Below are 26650 nucleotides of genomic sequence, written 5' to 3' on the forward strand. Positions count from 1 at the left end.
ATCTTACTGTTTAGATTATTCTGTGGGATGGTTTCAGATACCATTCAACAAAAAACACAAGTATAAAAGTAGCATATTTTGGACAAGCATCTGCAGTCTAAAGATGTGGCCGTCAAGACAAAACCGGCTATCGAGAGGCAATAAGTAAAACAGCAGCATATCCAATCAGTGCTATCCCCAAGTAACCCACAGTCTTGTTTGCATTTGTTTCCAGGAGAAGAAATAAGCTTTGTGTTGTATGCATACAGCATTCTGTATGTTTTTAGAAAGGGAACGGAGAAATAGATTAAAATAGCCCCGTGTTTGCACAGATTGTCAAAAACCATGAAACTGCTCAATCTGTGAAATGATAAATTCAAAGTTGTGAAAGTGATTGAAGGTGCTAGAATTTCAGCTGGTTCAAACATTCCTCTTAAATGCTCTAAAGAGACTCTCCCAATGTCCAGAAATCAAACTAAGCTGTCATCAAAGTTATGGTTTTCAAAGTGCTCTGTTTTTTTTTAGCTATTTACATACAGCACTGTTAAGGTACTGAGCTTTTCCACTCTCCAACAGGCAATTTTTGCTGAATTAAAAAATACATTTGATACTGTAAATCATGCAGTAACTAAGCTTTCTCCTGGGTTTTACCTTAGTATTTGTGAGCATGTGAATATCTGTTTCTATTCAGGCATTGGATAATTGGGTAATTTTTTAGCTGATTGGACAAGTCTCTTCATTACGAATACCAGGTGGTGTTAATATGAGAAGGACTGTGAGAAGGGAGAATCTATTTTCAGAGGTTCACCACTCAATATACTGAGCATATATTGTTATTTTAAAAAAAGCATTGGGCAGATTTACAGTAACACTAATACTTGATGACTGTTTACTATAGTTCTGAAAGGGGTGTAGCCCCATGGACAGCCATGAGAAGACATGGGCCAACAAAAGCTATAAAATTCTGGACACACAAGCTTGCAAACTAGATGTCCTGTTTGTCAAGTTCACTTAAAGTCATTTACTGTGCTATTCATTCACAAATGAGGCCATTGAGAACTTTTTAAATTGCCCTTGAAAAGTCCTTGAATTTTACATTAGCAATCCTGCACATGCCCTGAAATAGTCCGTTCCAGTTTGGACAGGAAATTACCTGTGAGCAAGTGTGCCCTTCTCATAGTCCCATCCCTCTGGGGTGCTCTGCTCAGGAAATATTCTCCTGCATTTTTTATGAGCTGTGGAGAAGGTATCTCATGCTGTAGTGTTGACACACTCAATCTCTGTCTCTGCACCTTGCAAGAACCTTGATATATTTAACCTTTGTAGGCAAATATTCAAAAGAAAACAGCAATCCAAAAAGGAGATCCATGGACAAAGTGATCCTAAATTGATGAAAGGATTGTAAACAAAAACAAATAACCAGAGAAACTGAACCAGATGCATGTATGTGTGTACAAACAGAGTGTAGATGAAGAAAGTGAAAGATGAACTTATGGATAAGTAGGTGTCTTTTGCTAGAAGGAACACATCTGAGCAATCTGTTGCTTTATTTTCATATTTGATGCTGCCTCTCTAGTTTCAGCTCATAAAGGCTTCAAAGAATTAAGGGTGGGGACACAAACATTGCATTACTTATCAGGAGAATACATCTGTCTCCTAGGCAGATGGACTTGATGGATTGCTCAGATCAAAAAAATGACACTCAGCAAATCAGCACCAGGACTGGAAAGAGGACACATTTTCTGGAAACTGATTCTACAGAACAGCAGGGCAAAATTGTCTTACTGTTGTAATTTTCTGTGGTGTTGCTTTTCATGCAATGGTGCTTGCCGTTTGAAAATAATAAAAAATAGCCTATATGGAACAAGTTCAGATATTGTCAGACAAGATTTTTTATTCTGGTTTTACAGAAGACAGCTAAGGCGAGGTGATGATTTTAAAAAACAATACTATTTAAAGCGCTAGTTAAAGGTCGGTGATGATACGTGATTATTTTAAAGAAAGATGCTTGACAAGTTAGACAAGCTTTTGACCCTGTAACAGGGGGACACTTGGAAAAACTGTAATTCAGTGTGAGGATCAAAACATGCTGTAGATCTGTAGATTTTCTCATTGGCTTTTCATGGACGCAGTGATCAATTCAGATCATGGCACTCAGTGTAATTAGTGCAGCCCTAACATTTGCTTTGACGGCTGGGATGCAGAAAGAAATAATTGGTCCAAATCAGTCTAATACCAGTATTAATTACCTACTTTTTAAACTCAGCAGATGTACAGAGAGAAAGCAGACTACTAACAGCTTGCATCTTGTTACAAGCCTTTTTAGCCTTTTTGTCTTGTTTTCACATGCCATAAAAAAGCCCTTAAATACAGTTTTGACAGTTTATGTCTGTGTTTCATTTCTGGCTCTGGTCTCATGCCTGACATTTTTTCCTTGTTTTCTTTGGATGTAGTTTCTTCTCTTACTAATTACTGTAGTGAAGAAGTGCAAACCTCACTTTCCCCTTTCTAATCAATTGTCTCTTTTAATATTTTCTCTACTTATCCTTATATCCTCCATAATTTACACTTTTCCAGTCATCAACATGCATTTTTTTTTAAATTACAGTCTTTTATGTTACAGTACATCATTATCATTTAGCAGTCAATCTAAAGTTTTATCCATTTATACAGCTGGATATTTACAGAAGTAATTGTGGGTTAAGTACCCAAGGGTACAGCAGCAGTGCCCCAGCAGGGAATTGAACCAGCAACCTTTCAGTTATGGGTCCTGGTCCAGATCCTTACCACTACACCACATTACTTCCACACTTTTAAGGGACAATCAACCAAAGCACAAGTATCATTTCATATTGTTCCCTGCTGAGTCTATACATTCATTCATTCAAATATTAAGTATACTTTCATTCATGATTTGAATAGACTGTGGTACCTCTGAACTGAAGTATTTGAAGAAAGTGACAATACTCTATCACAATCACTCTAGAACAAAGGAAGATTTTTTTTCTCTTCAATGATAATAATGAAATACTGTAGATAGCATTAAAACAAGCCATCTTGTGTTGTAGAGCAGCACTCTCTGTGATGAGCTATTGATTTAGTGAACCAAAAAATGAATGATATACCTTGTGCATGATGCAATGAAGTGCTCTGCATCATGTACATAATGTAATTTCTTATTGCAGAGATACACTCTAGAGGCATAACCACAACCCAAACCAAGCCCACTATCTCCTCATGTTCACAGCCCCGGGTACAGGTGAATGTTACAGCTGTGGTGGTGATCCCTTTTTAAATTCAGATTACAAATAGCAAATTATTGAACTCATTGTTCAGATTAAGGCTGTATGCTACACTAAATACCTGGCTACTCTATTTATCAGGCAGAGTATCTCAATTATGAAGTTATTCACAATTATAGACATTCACTATTAACCTATTGCAAAAATGAAGATATTCTTAAAGGCCATTTATTTTTCATCTAATGCAATTATACAATACAGTATCTGACAGCATTCAGTTCTCAATCAATCAATCAATCAATCAATCAATCAATTTTATATATATGGTGGGAAGCCTATTTTCTGCTGCAAAGATCAATTTGTGTATAGCAAATAACCATTTATATTTACCGCTTACGTTTACACTTTCAGTCGTTCAGATGCAACTGCCAGATCTATTCATACAGTCCAATGTTGGTCAGTGTAGAAGGTGTGTGTTGGAATGAAATCTTCAGTGAAACATTGTTGTCTTACCCTTTGGGTAAGACAATGGTGTGGCTGAATACCTCCAGTAAAAATATGCATGTAAATGGGTTTACAGAATGTTGAAGCAATGGAAATGAGTTTGCTTAGCAGGCAGAAAATAAAATACACAACACATTCTGTTTGAGTATTTAAAGGATTTATATGATACGCTGGGCTGGCCAAACTATGTGCTTCTTGGCCCTAAAACAAGTGTGTCCCGCATCGATGCCTTGTCTTTGAAATCAACATGACCTTTAAATGCTGGACTTGAGATCAATCAAAGTCCATGGAATTACATTAGACCATGTCATGCTGCCCTGGAGTTATTAATTTCAGAATATATTAACAATCTCAGACCTGATTGCTCTGATGTGAATCCAAGGCCTCTTGCTACCAATTTGGCTGTTAGGGGAATATTTTAAATGATAACAGGTAGACAGCTGTTCCTCCAGCCCTACAATGTCCCATGGACATGATGAATAGCCCTCACTGTGGCAATTCTACTGTTTAGTGGAGCGCCCATTTATTTATCTATCTGAATAATGAGCATGTCAAACAAAAGATACAATGAACTGTCACCGGATATGAGAAACCATTCTTGTCCACCTTCCCCAAAGCCATAATGGCTGAATGTCCCACAGCTACTGAGAAAGATGGCACTATTTTCTGACTGTCCTTGCGACAATTATCAGTTCCCAAAAGTAATATTAAGTTAAAATAGTTTTAATATTGAACAGAGATACAATACAGAATGAAACATGAGTTGAGCTAATATACAATGGTCCAAGGGACAAACTCTTAATGTACCAGCTAAAAGTTTCTTGTGTTCAATATATGAGGGTTTTAATAGCGCTCATTTAATTTTTTATAAATTCTTTTGGCAGGTACATGCTCTGTAATTTGGTCAGCACACAAATCAATCAGATTAATTGTAATACCTCAAAGCTTAAAAGTCACACTTTACCTTATCATTTATATAGAGGCATGATGCCTGTAGCCTCCTATCCATACTATCAACAGTAGTCCACCAGCATGCTACTCAGACACAGTGCAGAAATGGGCAAGAATATAGGTCAGAGACTAACTGGCAAAATGACAGTGCAGAGTGTTACAATCCCCTGGCTTTTCTCATGCTGTGTGTTTCTACCTAGCCCTACAGCATGGTCCCACCACCATGTCATCTATACTCAGCCAAAACCTTTAAGAACAATGAGACAAATCTATTAAAGTCAAGCCAGGCTCAGCCAGCCAAAGTAGAGCTTCCATTATTTTGATCATGGTGCTGTAGTCCTAAAGTATTGGGTGTATTGGGTTCTGTGTATTAGGTCGACAAAAAATAAGACCAATGTCAAGTGCTACACATATTAGATGGGATTATGCACGAGAAGAGGTCCAGGAAAAAAGAAATTAAAGTTTCTGAAGTGTTATACACATACACACCAATTAGATTAGATTATGCTTTTACAGTTAACCTGCTGAGAAAACTTGATTGTCAACAGTCAAATCCAGTCAAAGTTCAGAAAAATCAGTTAAAAAGTTAAAAAAGTTAAAAATCAGTCTGAAAAAAGAACATTTCAAAGGACATGATTAAACTCTGTATGTGCACACATCTTTCTCTCTATATATGGAAATACAAAATTATGTTGCCTTTGAGAGTTTTGATTCCATTCGTCCTCCCAGCAGCTTGCTTACAGAGGCCATTTTCTCTCTCATTACAGTGAACAGAATCTGAACCCTGCTGATTTTGAGGAGGCTGGAGGCAAAACAGCCTTGCCTAGCAAAAAATAATCCGTCACAAATCGTAATCCAAGGGGGACTCATTCCAGATCCATTCAGCAGGCTGTGCTCCATTTTAAAGATGAACCATTGTCTTACCCAGCCCATTCTCTTCCATGTTCCTGCCAGATTCCAAATGTGAAAAGGGGTGGTATGAAAGAAAAATGGACGGCAATAGTGAGAAGGGATACTATGTAATCATTCACTTTTTAATGGTCATTGTGTTGTTTACAGCATTTTACATAACTGACAGTGTTGAGGACAGGCCTATTTAACATCACAACGCCACACCCCAGATTTTAGGTAATCCACATTTGGTGACATACTGTGTCCCCCAATGGTGTGACAGGAGGCAAACTGGTTCAATTACTCTGTTGTTTTTTTTTTAAGATAACTGATCCTGGGAACATAACTTGATGTGAAACTTCCATTAGCCGTCATGGACTAATAAATACAAGTAATTCATTGCAAGTGATTAGGGTAGTTTTAAGATGTGCCTGCAGGCTGTCTGTGCTCATGTGACAGCCTTGATGTGTTGTAGTATACCATGGTAACAGCTTGCATATCACAGTTTGGTAGACTTGGATCACACATATTTTGGTGGCCAAAATGCAAGCTGTGTTTCCCTTTCTGTTAAATCTTTCTGTAATTGGCCCATTTAGTCTCATTTCAAAGATTAATCTAAGAGTTAGATGCTGAGGCCATCAATGGGTAAGTCACATTCCTAATAGTTCAAATTCTCAGGGACTGTCTGGTGCTTCACAATATAAATTCCACTGAATCATCTGTAAATCATTTTTATTTCACATTTGACTTGTAACTCAAAAGCTGTCATCTTGATTCCCTAACAGGCTGTCAGGTTGTTGGGATTGGTACTTAACCTGACCTTCTTCAGTAAATATGCTGCTGTATAAATGGATAATGTAAAAATGTATGATTTATAAGTTTCCCTGTATAAGAGTGTCTGCAAATCAAATAGGTAACAATGGTTAAAATAAAACAAAGTTTATTGGACCACTGGTGTAAAGCTAGGTATCTGTGTGTCCTAAGCATTTTGCACATAAATTACTTAATATTTGGCAACATTACAAAACAGACATTTTATAAAATGCACAAGCAAACATCCAGGTGTAGTCTTAATCCACATTTCAAAAAATAAATAACAAAATAACAACAATATGGAGATTGATACAGTAAACATGTGTCTGTGTGGCAGACAGCATTCTGTTCTGGAAGCATTTCCGCCTCAATCCTGCCAACCAAGTTCTTGAGATATCAACACATATACAGTCACTTACAGTTTCATCAGCTAAATATAACAAACACAACAATATCAGGGATCCATTTGACAAAAACAAAAATCTAAGGAGCTAACCATTTGAACAAAAACATATAACTGTGTATTCAGTGCCATTCAAAAGCCAGATTGGGGGATTGGCTCATATTGCTGAATTTAAAAATGTTTGCTGATGATTATTTGCATTGATGTCATACATCTGCATTGATAGAGAGCCTTCAAATCAAAAACAAAGGGACTTAGCCACCAACGATGGGGTGCATCACAAAACTTGCATCACGAGTTGAAAATCATTATTACTAATTATATTTCCATGTTTAAGTATACATCTCTTTTTGTCAAAAATTGGGTCAACCAATTTTCCATACAATAAGATGCTTTATTTATAGACCAGTAAGAGAAACAGTGATCTTTCAATAAATGTCATTGATCCATGAAAGACCACACTGAGAAGCGTTCTTTTCATTTCACAGGAGTCGTCTCCCTGGACTCATGTTATGCTCCCACTCTGGTAACGGGACACATAATTTTATTCCTGGATGTATCTGTAGTGATTTATTGGCTTTGTTAATCAAACTTGCATCTTCCCCAGGTAATTTATCCAAGGGCATATTTCTGTATTCTGACACATTGTTTTGCCTCCTCATGCCTCCTCCTTATCCCTCGCTCTCTTTGTCATTTATTGTGAGCTTTAACCTAAACTATGCAACATTTACCTGCATAATTATATCACCACCAAGAGAATTAAACAGATGGCATCCTTATACCCTTTCATTTTCCTTTTGCTCACTCTGTCAGTCTCTCTCTCTTTCTGTATTTCACATAGAACACGCCAAATATATGAATATTAGACACAAGGTCAAAAAACAAAACAATTTAAGTTTGCAGCTGAAAGCATATCTTGTGCATCTAAAAGAGAACTATATAATGTGGATTCCTTTTACTCCAACTCCCTTGTGGCATGACATAAGCACACTCTTGGGCACAGATGCAATAATGGGCCGCAGTGGGGAATTCACAGAGCTGCAGGCGAAACACAAGTACATAACTCAAAGCTGCCAGAAGGTATTTCCCCTCAAACCTTTCTATGAAAGAAAATAATTCATCAAACCATGTCTACACAAATGAATCTGCTTCAATGCTTCTGTGTTATGGGTTAGCCACCTATGAAAATGTATCCATTCATCCAATCAGGTCTTTTGCTCTAGAAACAATCAAAAAACAATGCTATACCTGTTAACACTCTCAAGGTGGGTGAAGTGATAACATTCAGATTTCCTATTTTATTCTGACTCCAGGACGCAATAGTGGATTGAGGGATGCAAAGTTGACAGGTAAAACAAAGTATCCCTGTTTATGAAGGACAAAATAATGGATTGATTTTATACACCTGCCTGTATGATTTCATGCATGGCCTCAGATGGAGTGACAATTCATAGATGATGTAAGACACTTAGAATCTGCTTCAGTGGGGATATCCTTATTTTTGACCAAAATAGCCCATACTTTTCAATATCAGTTTATATTGGCCTATTTAGCACTCTGAGTGATGATTGTTCTTGACAACAGGTATAAGATCACCTTTCCCGCTCCTAATCCTAACCCCAGCCATTAATGATAACATTTTCATACTGATCCAGAATCAGTTGATAAGGGAACAAAGTGCCTATGCCCTACTTAGCAGCATGAAGAGAAAGGCTGTTACAAATCCTGGCCATCAGTCACACTATACATATATTTCTGAGCTTCTTCTTCCTCCATATGCAATCAAAGACAGCTTTTTGAGGAGTTTCCTGTATGAGCTGGTACAGCCATGCCCCTGATGGAACACAGGGCTATAATGAAAGGTGCTCACATTCTGTTCCACGAGAGATTACCCTGCTGCTTTCCAAAATGAAGAGCCTATGTCCAATGCTTGTCAGACACCACCTGGCAGGCAATGGGCACAGATCTCTTCCCCTGTAGCTCTAAATGACACACTGTCCTGACAGTCATACAATCAAGACCTCTGTCAATGCAGAACTTTAGCACCATCATTCTGCTGCTCATACTTTATAGTAATAAGGAGGGTGTTGAGAATGGAACTGGGACTACTGAAGCTACAACAAGCTGAATTCTGTCAATACAACAAGAGAACATAAGTGGAAATCAGGTAAATTTCACACTGACACTAGGATTTTTTTTTATTCTTTTGTATCTAAAATCAAAAATAATAATATTATTATTGTTGTTGCTGATACATACACAAGACAAGACCACAAATACAATAGAAGTAGATAAAACAAAGAATTACCAAGTACATATAATTCAGTTGTACCCCATTGCACATAGTAAAAATTCTACTATGCACAGTTAAGAATTGTGCACATGTACAGGAATTCAGTCATGCCGTGTTACGCACATTCCAGAATTGAAGTACACCACATTACACATGTTTAATGATCATGTTATTAGGTGAATGGTAATATATATGATTACTTTTAAGATAAAATAAAGATATTCAGCTAGCACAGCACAATAAGAACACTGAGTGATGAGTGAGACATGCAAATTCAGTTTTAAATGCCACCTTGAAAAGCTGGGTTTTCAGGAGGGATTTAAAAAGGGCAGTAGGAGGGCCAACCTAATGTGAGTGGGTAGCCTATGAGCTAGAGATCCTATGAGCTAGAGAGGAAAAGGCACTATCCCTCATTTGACCCAGAGCAATAGCAGTGCTGGTCTGTCTGAATTAGAGGACCATGAGGTGCAGACTTAGTAATGTAGTAATGACGCAGCCGACAAATATACATGAGAAACATGAAGCACATGAGGCCCTTGAAATTAATGCTGAACTTTAGGAGGCTAAAAAGAACTGTGGTAATATGGTCCTCTTCAGGGGTGCAGGGACTCTAATTGTAACATTTTGGACTACATGTAGCTGTGAGAGGAGACTGAGAGCCAGTGGGGAGTTGGGACATGGCATTCTGCAAGGCTGTCAGATCTGCACAGATCAACTAACATTAATTCTCAGGTCTCTTTGTGGGACAACTGTGATGTCATAAGCCTCTTTTATACTCTTGTGGTTAAATGACAGTATTACCTTTCAAGACCAGGATGAAGCACCACATTAGAAATGACAGACAGGGCATAGCATTAGGCACCTGCTGGGTTACTGCTAAAATCATCAGTGAAAGCTCCAACATACTCACTGGAGCCTGCAAATCTAGCTGTGATGTACAAACTGGAATTACAGGCCATTGGTGGATATTACTGAAAACACTGCCTCTTAGTCAGCATCATGTCCACACAAAAGTACTGGATAAATCTCCAAACCTAAAGGGAACAAATGCATATTTTGCATCTTCACGGTTGAATTGGAGACATAATAAAGATGCATTACAAGAAAAGATGTTTCTTCCTCTGGCTCAGAAAATGCTTATTCCAGTAAATCTGTCTTCATACAGCTGTTTTTCTCCCAGCATATAAATACTTAAGTGCATAGCATGATAATTGCAGGATTTGGTTGAAGAATATTGCTTGCAATTAAGAATGATTTTTTCCTTTGATGGCAGTCCAATTATCTCCTCTAAGTAAGGAATGTTTGCAGTCAGGCCAGGAGAGCTACTGGACCTAGGAGGGTAAGGTCAGTTTTAGATATTTATGGTTTATTTTATCTTCATTATCATTTTTTTATTTGGAAAAACAATGCATTTTATCATCATCCTTACTGTTATTCATAATGATTACCTTGTCTTGTGATGCCATTTTTAGTTGGTGCATCGTAACAGGTGGTGACTTATGGAAGCATGCCACCTGCAAGGCTGAGACTTTAAACTATGTGATTTTATCTATGGAAGTGCATAGTGGTTGAATTGCACAAGGTCCAATGGCAATGCCACACCATATGCCAAGTCCAGCAACTGTTTCTCAAGTAGAATATCTGTTATAGCTTTCAGATGCATATAATGACTACCATACAATTGTTTAAAAAACAAGCAGGGGTACTGCATGTGTTGGAACAGCTCCGTTCATCTGTTTAACAGTATGTCATAGACATACAAGAGCCAAGATTCCATGAACCTACGTACCTCTCATGGGGCATGTTGCCATGGTAAAGTAAGAGAATGAGAAAAATAAAGGCATTTTCCCTCTGAGTACAGGAGAGGAAGGTGTCCCTAGAGGAATGAATCAGCATCTTAAACAAAACAAAAAACAAAAACAAAATATATTTGAGATGGTGAGCACAACCATGCATGGAGTTCCTCCCACTGCATGTTACTTTTGTCAGTGTTTCAGCTGAGTGGGACGCAAAATCTGTTGTCTAAAAAATGAACAGCATGCATGGCAACAGCAATTAAGTTGGATTTATTGAGTGTGTGCGTGCCTGTGCGTGTGTGTGTGCGGGGGGGGGGGGGGGGTGTTTCCCAAATAATCAATAACAGATAATGTAATCATTCTCAGTACATGCCATGTACGGTGTTACAGGCGAAGAACAATACTTTCACACATTGACCAATTCTTTACTTCACTGTAATCCCTGTGGCATCGTGCTTTCAATGACAGATGGCCTGAGCCAAGCAATTTATGTGAGATTATTGCTCTCAGGGTAGATAGATGTATGTCAGGCATTCAGAGCAGGTTTCCTTATACTGCACTGTGAGTCTTCCTGATTAAGAATCTGGGTATAGCCTAACTCCCCAGTGAACTAGACCAGCACAAGCTAACATGAATCTGCAGGTCTGTAGGGAATCCCAGAAGAGGTAGGATGTGTGCCTGCAGTCAGCCATGAGAGCATGCTCCATTGTTGCACCACCTCTTAAATAGCAAAAAAAAAAACTAATGCCACTGGCAATGACAACAACATTCAATATCAATATCAATCAGTAAAATTTTCTTGTGTGCTTTTGAAAAGACGTACACATTTCCTACAGTAACTGTGTAGGTATCATCCCCACTCCTCCCAGATTTTGGTCTCAATGGTTGTTCTGTAAAGAATAGGGATAAGAACGTGAAATCTGTGTTGGGTCAATGGGTCGATGTGACAGACCCCATGTCTGTCCATCCATTCAGCGCCGTCATTTAGAGATGTCCTCGAAAACACATCGCTCGTGTCTGAGGAGATAAACAAACAAAAACGAGGAGTCCACGAATTGTTTTTTCCAGACCACTGCTTTGAAAATAGCCCTGTCAAAAAAAGCTCCTCCAAAGAGCTGTGTTATTTCAATACCACTCTGCTTCAGATCAATCCCACATTTTTTTCCCTCCTTTTAGCTGTTGATAGCAGGTAGGGGAAGAGCTGCACAGCATTTCTCCCGCTGTTGAAGCAGCTGTGAATCTCACCTTAATGGCTTCAATTAACAAAGGAAATTGATGAATCACAATTGGCTCAGCTATGGAAATGAAAATAAATAAACATGGCAAGTGAAATGGCACAGCAACAGGGCAATGACTCTCAGTAGAATATAATCCATTCAATTACATTATTTATTTTCCCTTATCCAGGATGACTCGCATAGCTCACGGTTTTAAATGTCCTTCATTTAAACAGTTGGATAATACTGCAATTAAAGTTAAGTACCTTGCTGAAGGGCACAGAGGTAGTGTCCAAGTATTGTGTCTGTCTAATTTTAAATTGGTTCAATGTTTACATGACCTCATGAGTATTTTTCCCAAAAAACACTGAACAAATGATGAAAATTTATTTTTAAAACCCGTGTAGCGATCAATGTGTACCCACTTCAAAGGGAGTGTGACACATTGTAATGTCAAATGTGATGTGTCCCAGCTAATTGATTAATTAGGTACTAAATGTGTTGCTCTGTGGTTAGTGTGGCAGGCAGGTGATGCCTCTTTGATCTGTGACTTTTCATAGCTGTCCGATCCATCCACATGAAATGCGGAAGAAACTGTAAAAATCAATAAAGCGTTTTGGAAACACACGGCTTTTCTGCTTCTGTCTGTCTCTGTCACTAGAAAAGATAAAGTAGCTTTTTTGTGACATTTGCCTCAATCACATTTGAGTAATGCATCTGTTTTTTTTTTCTCAATGCCAGCAGCATTCAGGTTGATTTCCATATTAAAAGCCTGATGCAAGTTTGTGAGCTGAGAAGAAAAAAAATTCTCCTTATAAGCATACAAAGCCTTGTTCTCAAAGCTCTGTCAAGCAAAGTTGATTTGAAATTTACCATGTGATCATCCACTTTTTTTATCGTCCTCTTTTCTTCTTGTTTTACTTTTGACTGAAATTAGTTCTCAGAAGTCAGTTGTTTCTTCAACTTTTAAAACAGAAATATAGGCTTATTGGAGTGCTGCTTGCACCATGGCTGATATGAGAAAACAAATTATTCTTAACATAACCAAGAGTAAGAAACTTTGACACAAATCACATCACAACATGCTGCATCACATGTTGAGCGTACACAGTGCCTCAACGCTTGCTGATTTATTTCACAATGCATTTGAAAAAGAAAAGGGAACCAAAGATATCTTTCATTTGGATAGTCGAAGTTTAGGACAGAAGATACCTTTTGACATTGTAGTGTTTTAACCCTTCTCTCTTCCATGTTTTCTCAACCACAGAGGGAACACAGATGAACAACGTTGGTCCTGGCTCACCTCTGCTGCCCACCATGTCCCAGCCCCACTCATACCCTGCACTGAGCCAGCTCGCCCATCCATACGACCAACAGCAGCCCAGCAAGGAGCTCAACAAATACGCCTCGCTCAAAGCAGTGGGTAAGAGCCTACTTGGTGTCACACCCTCTCAGGAGGGCGCCGCTTCTCAGTAGCGCAATTCGTGTATGATTTGCATGTCATGACTTGTGACGTCCACACAGCAAACACATAAGTAGTGCACATAAAAATCTGAGTGCTTCACAAGAGAGGCAATTCTTTTTGCCCTTTTTAAATCTTAAAGTCAGTCTAATTCAGCAAAATATTAAGTAAGTGTCCATTAATTGCATCATCATGTTTTCCTGGATGAAAGAGTTCAGAGAGAAATTAAAGAGCTTTTCCAGCCCGTGGGCAAATCTATTTTCAGTTTTATAAAGCTTATCCAAAGTTACAGCCTACTGTGGATAATACATGTTGGTGTGTATCTGTTTGTATGCGTGTGTAATACCATAAAATTACATTATTATTATATACCTTTAACATTATTAGCAAGTTGTTTGTTCTCAGAAGAGTAACGATGACAGAAACTTTGCCCCAATTTAGTCTGGTTTTAGTACTACCATATGGTTTTCAATATGATTTATTTAATTAAACAGAGATTACAGTACATATATCCAACAAAATTAGACCATATAAAGCCATCTGTAGAAATCCACTGAAAAGAGTTTCTAAAATGTTCACATTTTTACACATATGTGACAAAAGTGCTGTTGTTTGTGCTGCTGATTACCGGAGAGCATTTAACAAGTGTGAATGTGGTGAGCTCCATTAAGCTTTGAATGTTATTACCAGGTTTTTCAGGTTACACATCAAAGGAGAGAATCTGTTCATGCTTCAGCTATTCAGTTGTTTGCCACTTTCAGCACCTCTTGTTGTAAAAGGGTAGTGCGGTACTATCTTGTGTGGTGATTGCCCATGCCATTATAGTGCAACACTGTAATTAAGAATCGCTGTGGAGGGTTACACTGTTGGGCATCCGCATCACAGTGTTCGGTCACGATGCAGAGGTGTGACACACCTTCAGAGCTTCTTACCAGCTGTCTGCCCAGATTAATTTATGATATGCTGGGTTGCAGCACACTACATCCTCCTCAAATCTCCCACTTACTCTTTAACTACACAAGGCATACCAGCACAGGTAAAAGTGTAAAAAAACTGGCTGACCATTGCATAGAAAGAATTTCTGTGTAGTGTGCCCAAACATGTTTAAATCCATCCATATGTGAGGTGCAACCTTTCTGCACTTAATTACCATTTTGTTTGTGTGCTTGCAATTAAACTGCGAGCCCTGTAGTTGGACAGGTATTGTGTCTAGGCAGGCTCAAATTCTACACTATAGTGCAGTTCTACATCATAATCATCTGTAGAAATGCACTGATAGAATCTCCTGTTCTCGCTGCCATGCTGTATTTAGTGTTGGTTCAGATTCTTATACAATAAAGCTTAAGGCTGAAGGATAAATTACCACATTAGAACTAGGATGTATGGAAGCATGCTGTTACACATTGTAGAGAGAAAAAGAGTTTGGTTTGGACTTGAAGTGTCTTTTAATCTGACTTTCTGTAAGACTTTGTAATCTCATATGGCAAAGAGCAAACAATCCTCTCAAGATGATGGGGAAGAATTCATGGAGAACAGACTAAAACTGGGTCGTTATTTAACATGCTCAAGATTTCTCCATGGTAGTATTTAGTAGAGTGGGCAAATTATCATATCTTGTTGAAGTGTGCTAGTTCCTTATAATCACAGCCACACAAATCCTACTAAAATCACGAGATTAAAAGGGATGCCAGTTATCACAGCGCAGATAAAGCTTGTATAAATATAAAACATGTGAGCTCAAGTAAATGTGTAGTTAACTCTAATTATCTTTTCCAACCCCCTCGCCCCCATTTCCTTCTTATTTTCAGAGTGTGAATTGATTGGTTGGTTGTTTACTGAGAGATGTTTAATTATGTGACACTGTTTCTGTTCAAAGATAAATCCTGTCTGTCATTTACTGCATGCACAATACTGTTTAAATGGTAGCTGAACTTGAGATGCATAGCGAAAGATAAATTAGATTGATCTGGCCCTTGACTCTCTTCATATCCAAACCAGCAAGAGGGCCCTTTCTTTTCATTTGCATGCATTCATGGCTGCACATGCTGGGATGTATCCAATCAGGCATCAAAAGGAAGATTGCTCAGACTTTTGGTATGTCTTTCTCTTCATTGCCAATAATGTTGTACTGCCAAACACAATTTTTGTAAGTATTTCTCACTATATTATTATTTTGATAATTATTTGATAATTCTCAAAGAAGGACAAGAATGTGTATGATCCATATTGGTAACCATTGTTTCATTAAGAGAAAAATGTCTTGTTATAGCTCCCATTTTTAGTTGGAAGATTTTCATTCTCATTTTAAGATTTTGAGTAGAAAGAAAAATAGTCTTCTTAAAGAAATCACATCAATATACTGCTTTAAAAATGAGAAAATGCCATTTGTAGTGGTTTGTGTGTGGGTTGAAACCATGGCACATCCTGTTTTATGGATGCTATTTCAGCTAGGCTGCTTGAAGTTTTTGGAACTGTGTATACTTTTTTATTGCCATCATTAACACATCTCTTGATACTGGGACAGTTATCACTCACTCTTTAAATCTGCAATGGTTCAGCCACCTCTTAAAGAAGCAGACCTGGAAACCTGTTTTGAATAACTACAGGCCCATTTCTCAGCTCCACTTTCTTGCTAATGTTCTAGAGAAACTGTTCAAAAAGCAGTTACCTTTTTTGATAGAAATAATTGTTTTGAAACATTTCAGTCTGGATTTTGCCTAAAGTACTGAAGCTGTCCTCCTTACAGTAACAAATGATCTATTAATGAAAGCAGAATCTGGTGAATGCCCCCATTTAATTTGTTTAGATCTTAGTGCAGCTTTTGACCATAAGGTATTTATAGATTGCCTTAAGACCTGGGTAGGCCACACACTGAGGGCTTTCAGATGGTTTATTTACTATCTATCAGGCAGATAGATGTCAGCATCAACTAGTGATGCTATGTTGTCCTCTGCACAGATTACTTGTGGGGCACCACAGCAATCAATTAAAGGGCTAATATTTGATGTCATGCAGATAATAAACAGTTTTGCTTGTCTATTAAGACAAGTGATTAATGTTAATTACTTGTTCTGCAAGAATTTTTTAAAAAAATATCAGATGTTGGCTGTCTCAGAACTTTTTTTTTGTTAACTCTGATATGACAGAAGTTTTGATTGGTCCTAAGCATGAATCAGAACTATCTCAGTCTCACCTGGCTGCCTTTCCCTCAGTTCTGTTAAGTATGCTTCTAAGAACCCTGGTACGTTTGATTCAGTTCTGAGTTCTGAACTGCACACTAAGAAATTAGCCAAGTCCTGCTACTATCACCTTTGAAACATAGTTAAAGGTCACTTCTGTCTTTGAAGAATACTGAGAATGTAATCCATGCCTTCATTTCTCCATAGCTGGACTATTAGCATTCTTTTTATGTCTCTATTAGGTAAAATGCCCCGTCTTGGCTTCAGGTGGTGAAAAATTCTTCTGTTTGGCTCCTTATGAGAATATACATGAGAACTCAAATCACCTCAAATTTGTATTTTAGCACTGGCAACCTGTTGCCTATAGGATTGGTTCACCTGCTTACTTTTAAGGCAAGACTCAACATTGCTCCTACTTCCATTTCAGATGTTATTAGTCGTTCCATTCCTGAATGCCAGCTTGGATCTGCAAATTGTTCATATCACAAAGAAAACAGATGGAGAACACAACTTTCAAATGTTTACTGTCTCTAAAAATAACTTACTTACATTGTCGCTATGGCCTTAAACGAACAGGGACCATGCGCAAAAAATAACAGTATATAGAACAATCATATCGTTATGACAGTATCAGTTGCGATGTACACAAAAAAGACTCTTCTCTTGACCCTTGTCACCAGACTCAAAACAAAAGGAGATCGGGTGTTTCAGGTTAGAGCCCTTTGGAATGGTTTACAGATATCTTCAATTTGGGTTTTAACTGTGTGGAACCTTCTGCATGTTTTTTTTTATTTATGCATTTATTCTTATCTTTTGTTTTTATTGTATGTTTATTTTACCGGTTACTGTGTTATTTTACCATCTTTCCTTATCTCATTTTTATTCTAGCTGTGCTATGTGTGTTTTTTGGAAGATGCTTTGAATGCAACATATGAAAAGCACTTTATAAATAGTTGTTGCTGTTGTTTTCCATATTGTTGTTGTTGTTTGTTAGTTTTTTCTGTGCGTGTTCTCTTGTCAACTTACATTTTTGGCTGAAGTAAAAAAAAAAAAAAAAAACATATATTTAAGAACAGTTCCCTTTGACTGTCAGCATGATTCTGATACAACTGTTGAAGTCTAGTCTTGGCCACATATCTTTCATGGTTCTATCTGAATATTAGAGGGTACAAGCAAAATAAGAACAGCTAAATCTGTTGAATCTGTTGTGCTCAAAGGGTGGGTGGTTTAGTGTTTGGATTTGATCCCACCCCCTGTCTGAATCGTCAAATGATAGGCGCTATTAGTTCTTACCCGCTCTCATGAAACATTCAGAGCTATGGCTTCACTCAGAGTTATTCACGCTAGAAGCGGGCTCAAGTCACAGACCAGATGTCCCTTTCAATCTGCAACAGGAAGAAAGGAATCTTGGCACCCCTACTGAATCAACACCAGTAGGGTACTTGTGTTGATGTACATGTGTTTCTTGCTTTTTTCTGTTGTTTTGCAGCAACAATTGACACTAAACGTATAATATATAGCATTATTTAAATGGAGCTATTAATAACACAGAAGTAATACATATAAAAATAGAAATGAAACATGGCTTATATTGGATACCTTTGTTATTTTGACACTAAGTACATTTAAGCCTACAAATTCTTCTGTTGTAAGACTGAAAATGTCATCTTTCAAAATTATTTGGATGAGGACAAAATGCAGCATTGTGAGATTAGGTTCATCATACATTGAGATGTTTCTTTTTTTGCTTTACAGGCATTTCCATATTTGGTTTTTTTCAGCTTCTGTGATCCAGTTATTCTGTTATCGCTTTTTTTAACCACCTAGAGACTAAACAAGTATCTCTCCCACCCAGTGTTCAGTGCTCTAACCACTGCACCATATACTGTCAGATGTGACAGAACAGTAATGAGGAAAATGTCTTTATCAGGGCTTTGTCACAGTTGTGTGTGTGTGTTTGTGTGTGTATGTGTGTGAGTGTGTATAAACAACAATATGATTTACCTTGGGAGTTAGCGATTTTTGTTTTATTTTTGTCCTAACTGCCTTTCCTCCAAATTCCCAAAAGAACTTGAATGTGGTGCTTGAGGGCAGATAAGCCACAATTCTGGCAATCGATACTCCCTTGTCCCGTCCCCAAATGCATCTGTAAGGTCATAGTATTGGATTTCTCCCAGACATAGTGAAGCAGATACAGCTACCTATTAAAGGGAAGCATCAGGCACTTTAGCCAGAAGATATTTGTATCCCTTTGTCTACCTGCAAAATTGGGACCAATTATTTTAACAAAAAATAAGATGCCAGTGGTTAATTGTGACTATGTGTTTTATATGACTCTGAGAGGATTCTGCAGAAAATAGTCTCTTCTCTTTGACCATGAACCTGAATTTTACATTTGCATAATGATGAAATGATGATTTCTCTTTGCAGTATCTACTCTCCAGATAGCCAAGCATCCAGATGCTTCCTAGCATAATTGATTAGATGGTCCTGCTAGTTAAATATATGTCACCAGGGGCAGTGTACCAGTATGTGCATGTCTGCAGTGTTTTAGTTGCATTTTACAGAGAAGGGGAGCAATAAATATAGTTAATCACTGACAAACAACTTTTAATTCTTGTTCATAGGCAGGAGACAATATATGTTAATATCGGATTTTGCTAAATTGAAAATGACCAAATGTCTCCTTGCCCCGAGAACATACTGTGAAATCAAATTACCGTGTCACAGATTAAAATTGGTTAGAATGTAAAAAAAATGTGTTTTTTTTTTTCCCTAAGTTTTTGCTTGCTTTACTGGTCCTGTCCATTACTCTGCAGTGCTCTGACAAAATGTAGGCTACTTCATGAAAGCACTACTTAAGATTCAGTATTCCTATTAGTTTGCATTCCAGTTGTGACAGTATTCACCAACACACCAGGGTTAAATGGAATTTTCTATATAATTATAACATCATCGCGTATTGACAAAACCAAGCTAAACAGCGCAACTAAATAGTGTGATATCCCATTTCATTTCACTGAGAACTGTTATGTAACTGAAGTTGAATACGTTTACCATCTGTATTAAGAGGTATATGTAATAAGCCAGCAGTTGAAGCCTGCCGTGTAAGATTAATTTGAAATGGACAAAGATGTCTTAAAAGAAATCTTGTCAGCTAGCTTGCGCACTGGCTAGCTAGCGGATCCGGCAGCACCATTTTGATGTTGTTAGGAACATTACAATAGCAACGTCATTACAAGCTAGGTACTACTTTCACTGGCAGTTTCATGTTATAAATACAAATCATATTTTATGTAGCAACATAGCTGATCTTAGTGTGAGCCAATTAGGGGTCCATGTTTCAAATGAAATATGGCACTCAAACCAATGTTATATCATGAAAATAGGCAATGCTGATGGTTAGAGGTATGAATAAAGAGAGCAAAAGAGAGGAGACTTGTTGAATGCTATATTGTTTTTTCTATCAGCATTATTCTCTGGAGAGTGTTATAATTTCATATTGTGAACTCCACTTTGTGAAGTGTAATGTAACCTACTTGTTCTCACATTTTTGCATCTTCAGAGCTGGTAAAGCAAAGGGCCATCAAAACCAAACAGAACATTCTTTAAGGTTTTTAGTACCAAAGATTCAGCTGAAACATTATGATGCTTAATGTGAGTAACTTGAGGAATGATCATATAGAATACAATATCTGAACTTGTGCTGGAGAGGAAAAAAATGTTAGATAGACATTTGATAGCAATGCAACTGAATTCAAACCAGGGATTTAAGGTCCCTACAAGAATCACTTCATCTGACTCAGTCAGACTCTTCAGATGCCTGCAGTCGGTTGACAGCTGTCAGCTTCTGATGGAGCAATCAGAGAATGTACAGCATATAGCATCAGAGCTCCCTGTCAAATGAGAACCCTACAGAAACCTCTCCCTTTTTAATCCACAGAAAATTTGTATTACAGTGAATGATTAGGAAAGATGAGATATGAGAGATCAAAACACCAGTGACTCTGGAGTCCAGATTTTAGCAGGAGGGGGGGGGGGGGGATGCCTGGAATATTGCAGTCACTTTTCTCTGCAATGTAGAGATCTCTCCAGCACCCAGTTAATGGGGCTTGCACCACTACTGGAACAGGGCCCAGTCTCACTGAGGAACTGCAGAGATGAGGTCTTGAATAGGTGTCTCATCAAACTAAAGGTCAGAAGACATTTCATCTTGGTAGAAAGAGTATCCTCAAACATTTGGTTTGAAACCATTACATATGTGAAGTGAAGTAGTAATTGACCATTCAGAATGTACAGCGTATGTGTTACTTCATTTGGTCCCCACATAATTGGCAGCTATGACCATGATAAAATTAATGAACAAATAAGCAAAATATCAATATTTTTTATTTCTACCTCCTTAGAGCATAGCATACAGAATATACTCTCTCTAAACCTAAAATTTGACTAATGACTAATGATTTTGACACCCAGAATCCTATATCGTTTTAAATATACACACTGATACAAAAGCATACACTCAGAAAACAACATACACAAACAAAAGTATGGATTCCCAATAAATTTACCTCAGTGAGTGCCCAAACAGTTCTAAGAGCAGATTCCAGTAGTCCAATGTGTTTCATCATGATGGTAATGTATATTATGAAGAAATAAAATTGTGTAAATTTCAAGTGTGTATTACTTGGGAACATGAATAATTCATGATACTTTAAAATGCATTAAAATGACTTCTTGCTTTCATTGTTCTAACTTTTTGCAAATGAAGAAATGACCCTGTGCCCTATTCCCTAATTGACCCATTGTTCCATGGGACTGTCAGAAATATTGTCCCTAAATAATTTAAAATAAACCTGAAGGAACAGTAACAGTACATGTCTGGGCACTACTCTCATTAGCAAGGCAAAATGAGATGTTCTTTAGTGTTCTAGATAATGAAAAGGTATCGTCAAGAATCCAGTTTCACTCTTACACAGTGACCACCAAGTAAGCTGATGCCAGCTGAGGTAACCCAGGTAATTTAGGGTTCTACACTTTCTTCCTGCAATTCCTTGTAAGGCAGTAGATTTTCACCAGCAAATTGGTTTTCGTTATCATTTGAAAGTAAAATTCTGAAGTCTATCCTTCTGCAAGAAGATGGATAGCTAAAAGCAAGGTCAGTATTTAAAAACCATAAACTGCGTTTCTCCCGTGTTATAGTGCTAGCTTCTGTAACCCTGAATGTCTGCTGTATAATGTGGTCATCTTAGGGCAGCCAACCTTCCTACATCTAGACTGACAATTATAGTTATTCTCTGTATCATTGTTCCTCTGTAATACAATAACCTAATGGATCTCAACAACACTCATAATGATAAAGGAGCACTGTAGATTTTACTGTAGAAATGGCTAATCCATACAGTTGGCCAATAAAACTGGCCATCAGTTGAACTCCTGGTTGTATGATGGAATGACACTTCTAAATGAAAACCAAGGTTTGTAAAGAATGGGTTTGACCTATCAGTTCCATATTCATGTATATATATATGGTGATAGAAACTTCACAATTTTTTGGCAATATGGGCATGTTCCATTTTTTTTATTTTCAAGAATAATTGGAAAATTGTGGGCCTGGTTTTCACCTTGTTAATGTTAAAGACTAAGAAATGAGAGGGAAAACTAGCAGTGTGATATGATTAGCTAACAGTCATCTTTCTGTTCTGTGGAGTTCTTTAACAGCCTCTACCATCACTTCACGGAACAGCAACAGGGTAATGTCAGCCCTTAGAGTAAGAATGCTTTCTGCCTGAACCACTTTACTATCCAGCCTGTATGCTGTAAAATGTACTTTCATGTTATATTTATATCTGTGAGTCATATTTGTTCACCCGCTTGTATTCTGGACTGGGGAGTCATGTTATTGGCACTTCTCTATTGGTATTCCATATAGATGAAAGGGTACAATATTCTGAAGGGAAGACAGAGCAGTGACCTGTGCATTGAGCACAGGGTTTAGAAATATACTGTAGAATGCTCCTAACAGTAGGAATTACATTCCTGAAACAGAGAAGGAGCGTGTCTGTGGGGGCAGGAGTTAATGACTTACATGGAAAGGGGTAAATGTCATACTACGCCCCACCACCCATACACACAAGCACACTAATCACTCAGCCATGAATCATAACAAACCAGTTCTGGTTCATCAACAAGTTAATACAGTCAGGGAGGTTCCTGTGTATTCAGTTCTCTCAGCATGGCCTTATAAAATTTAAATATTACATTGATGCCTCAATCCTCTCTTCTCTTTTGTGTTTGTATTTGTATGACGTTTATGTTTGTGTGTTTGGTGCGTTTCTAGCGGAAAAGGCCAACGACGACTTCTACAGCAAACGCCGGCATCTGGCTGAACTGGCAGCTAAAGGCAGTCTCCCCCTGCACCCCATGCGGCTCGACCATGACCCCGGGGCCCCGTACAGCCCTGAGATGCCTTGCCCTAAGCAGAATGGACACAAGTCTAAAAGCAGCAAGGGCCACGGCCCCCACCCTCTTGGCTACAGCTCCAACACCATCGCTAACCCCGGGATGCTAAAGGGCTGGAACGGAACAGAGAGCGTGGGCCGCCGTAAGAGTTATGGCCCCAAGAAGCACTGCACCGTGGAGCAGGTCAACGAGCTGCACACCTCCCGCAGCCAGCACTACCTGCCCCCGCAGCCATACTTTGTCACCAACAGCAAGACGGAAGTGACAGTGTGAGAGGGCCTAACCCCTGTAAACCCAGCAGTGAGAGAGAGAGAGAGAGAGAGAGAGAGAGAAAAAAGAGCGAGAATGATGAGGTCCAGGATGGGGGGGGGGTCCCTCAGAGGTCTGTCCTGGGGTGTGGGTGTGAATTAAAGCCCTTGAGGAGAGGCCCCCGGTTCAGTGTGTCTGCAGAGGTGTGTGTGTCATTTTGCGTGTGATTTCTGCATGCGACAAGCATGCATGGGACTCCTGTCAGGGAGCAAAACCATGACATCATTGCAGAAAAAATACATTTACAGTGTTTATACTTGTAATCATCGCTAAACTAATAATAATATTATTATTTATAATAATAAATAATAATAAACCAGTATAATGAGATCAATAGTAATATCAATGATATCAAACAAGAGAGACTTCCATGAAAGGATGAACCAAAATACACAAGCAATACAGAAGTGGTGGGGAGGAATTGGAAAACAATGGGAATGGAAATGTGTATCAAAGACTGCACAAACAGCAGTTGGAGCATTCCTACAAAATCTGCTGAATAAAAGCTGGTTTGCATTTGAATCCACAGTTGTGGATTAGAGTGAGGTATATTTGTTCTCTTAGAGCAACAAGGGAGAAAGGGAAGTCAGTGTGGAGATGCTGTCCTCACCGTGGATGGAATTTTTCCTCTGATATTTGGATTCCAGCAGTGAGGTATTGTTTGCTTTTGTATGTGTTGTCCTAAGTTAAAATCTGTTTTCCTATGAATCGTAGCACAGAGAATGGTCATGGTCTATGGTCTATGACCTACTAGGAGACAGAGGGTGATTACGGGACAGGCAGGCCGAGGCTTCATCTCTGGCCATCACCAGTTTATTGCTGAGGCTGAAGGATCACAGCACAAGGAATTGAGAGACACTAGACTTGGCGGTGAACACGCCAACATGCTCTGCTGATATACCCCTTGGACTCCGTCCTCATGCCGTTTGGGCTATGCCTTTCTCGTGCTCTTAAGAACTTCTCCAGGAATCTTTTGTCTCTGAGCCAAACTCACAAAACTCTGCAGATGTTGAGTGCTGGGGGCAAAAGTACATAACAAACAAAGCTAAAGGACTAAATCTCAAATACATCCTCAGTCATCACCATACATTGGGATTTGGGATCATGATTAGCCCAATGTCAATGTGTTTGTTTTGTTTTTGTTCATTTTCTGTAACTTTGGGTCCCTCCATTTCACAGGAAGTAATACATCTTGAATGGGGTGTTCCTATTTCACCTAATTTCCAGATTTTTATTTTGAAAGTCATTGCTGACAGATAAGTTTCTTATAATCATGTTCCACATTCCACAAGGTTAACAAAGTCAAACCAAACAACTCCCTTTGGAGTGGGCTGCTGTATGTTCAGATGAAACCAGGGTGGTGGAAATATTTCTAGGAAAAAACCATGATGATGAATCAACAAATCATAAATGTCAATATTCAAAGTATTTAAGTAATTAAATTTAACTAATCCTATGTTGTGCACTAAGACTCACCCTGCTATAGTTCAGCTAGACATTTTGTATTACTTGCAAAAAGATCCCTGATGTTTTTGATCTTGCAATTGATGTGTCATAATTACTATCAATTCTCTACCCAACGCATACAGTCTATATAGCACATTGTGCTGAGCCATGCCTTTTAAGTGTTTTCTTTTTCACAGTTATCCTCCATTCCTGATAATGCTTAAAATATGGCCTTTGTATGGTATAGTACAAAATGGTGTCAGAGGACTGCTGACACTAGATCTTTCTTTTTAATCTGTGATCATAGATTGAGCATTCATGCATCATCAAAAGCCCCTTCAAGACAAGTTTATTGCACAAGGGCTTGTGTCAATGTCTGGTGTAGTAGTAAAAATAATGCAGAGGGAAAGATGTTCCTACAAATGAAAATCAAATATGAATTTCTGTTCCTTTCTGTTTAGGCAAATCTGAAGCAAGCAAATCTGATCAATGCATACAGGTGTCACATGTTCATGCTATGACTTATCATTTGCCCCCAAATAAACATTTAACATTTTCATGTTCAAAGTTGCTATGTGGTATTCCTCAGTAAAAAGAAAAGTAGTGTTGAAACATAGGTCAACATCCACAGTGCTTAAAGATGTGTGCCACTGGACCCTGTAGCCCTGAAAAATAGGAAATTTTAAGGCTGTAAATGGCTTATTCTGAGGAGTCATAACCAGCACAGAAGGTCAGAGGGCAATAAAAGCTTGGGAAAATTTCACCCTGATGCGTGCTACATTCCCCAAAATATTATCAAAAAGGCTTGTGGCTCAAGTTGTCACGTGTCTCTCTCTGCTCTCTCTCAGCTGAATGATGTAGGCATAGTCCACAGTCCGTCAGTTTGCCTTACGCATACTCTCAGAGTTTGAATGGCTTTTCTCTCTGTGTGGCAGCAGTCTCAGCCAGGCAGGCAGGACATAGCAGCTGTAATGGCAGAGAAAGCAGCAGCAGGAACACTATTGACTTATTCCCCACTGTAATCATTAATGCTGGCTCTGCCTTCAGTACATCAAAATCATCACGGGAGGCTCCAAGCTCAATGATAAACCATTAAATAAAATTATTCTTAGACTGTGAATCAATTCAGAACACTAAATACAGAAGAGGTAAACAAGAGTATTTCTTTTATATTTCTGTCAGTCTTTTCAAAACAGAATCAAGAAAATGTAACAGGCCACTGCCTACCTCTAAACTGTTTAAAGTCTGAAACAATTTCACCATTGTAACTACTTCTAATATTCTGCTTGGAACACTATGGGTTATATGCATGAATTCTTATCATAATGGAAAAAGCATGATTGTGAAGACAAATTGAACTGGATCTTAGATCATACGTTTGTTAAAATTACTTTAATGTTTGAAGATGTCTGCAGAATAGTTTGATGACACTAAGACTAACTGAAGATAATCTAATGAAGAAGTATTCACAAATGTGCAGTGCACAAGATATCATATCTCAGACAACGTAGAACAATTAGAACTTGGTTATAGGGCCCCAAGTATGTGTGCCTTGCACAGCACAATATTATTATGTATAATATTGCATAATATTGCACCTTCATTGTTGGTGAGGAAAAAAACACCAAAAAATTTTTAACCCTGGTCTGCGGTAATGTATGCTCTGCCACTAAAATGTGCTTACTGTTGAGCAGTGTGAGAGT

General features: G+C 38.3%; 1 protein-coding gene across 1 annotated transcript in view; it reads left to right on the top strand.

Moving 5' to 3' along the window:
- Positions 1-26160, top strand: part of shisa9a (shisa family member 9a) — a 70980-nt gene extending 44820 nt beyond the window's left edge. Inside the window, exons 3-4 of the mRNA XM_036543133.1 lie at positions 13357-13512; positions 23071-26160. Coding sequence (XP_036399026.1) covers positions 13357-13512; positions 23071-23465 — 551 coding nt within the window. The 3' untranslated portion in view covers positions 23466-26160. The remainder of the gene's footprint in view (positions 1-13356; positions 13513-23070) is intronic.
- Positions 26161-26650: the final 490 nt, after the last annotated feature.

Source organism: Megalops cyprinoides, chromosome 1 (genome assembly GCF_013368585.1).
Source record: "Megalops cyprinoides isolate fMegCyp1 chromosome 1, fMegCyp1.pri, whole genome shotgun sequence".
In the NCBI taxonomy this organism is placed as follows: Eukaryota; Metazoa; Chordata; class Actinopteri; order Elopiformes; family Megalopidae; genus Megalops; species Megalops cyprinoides.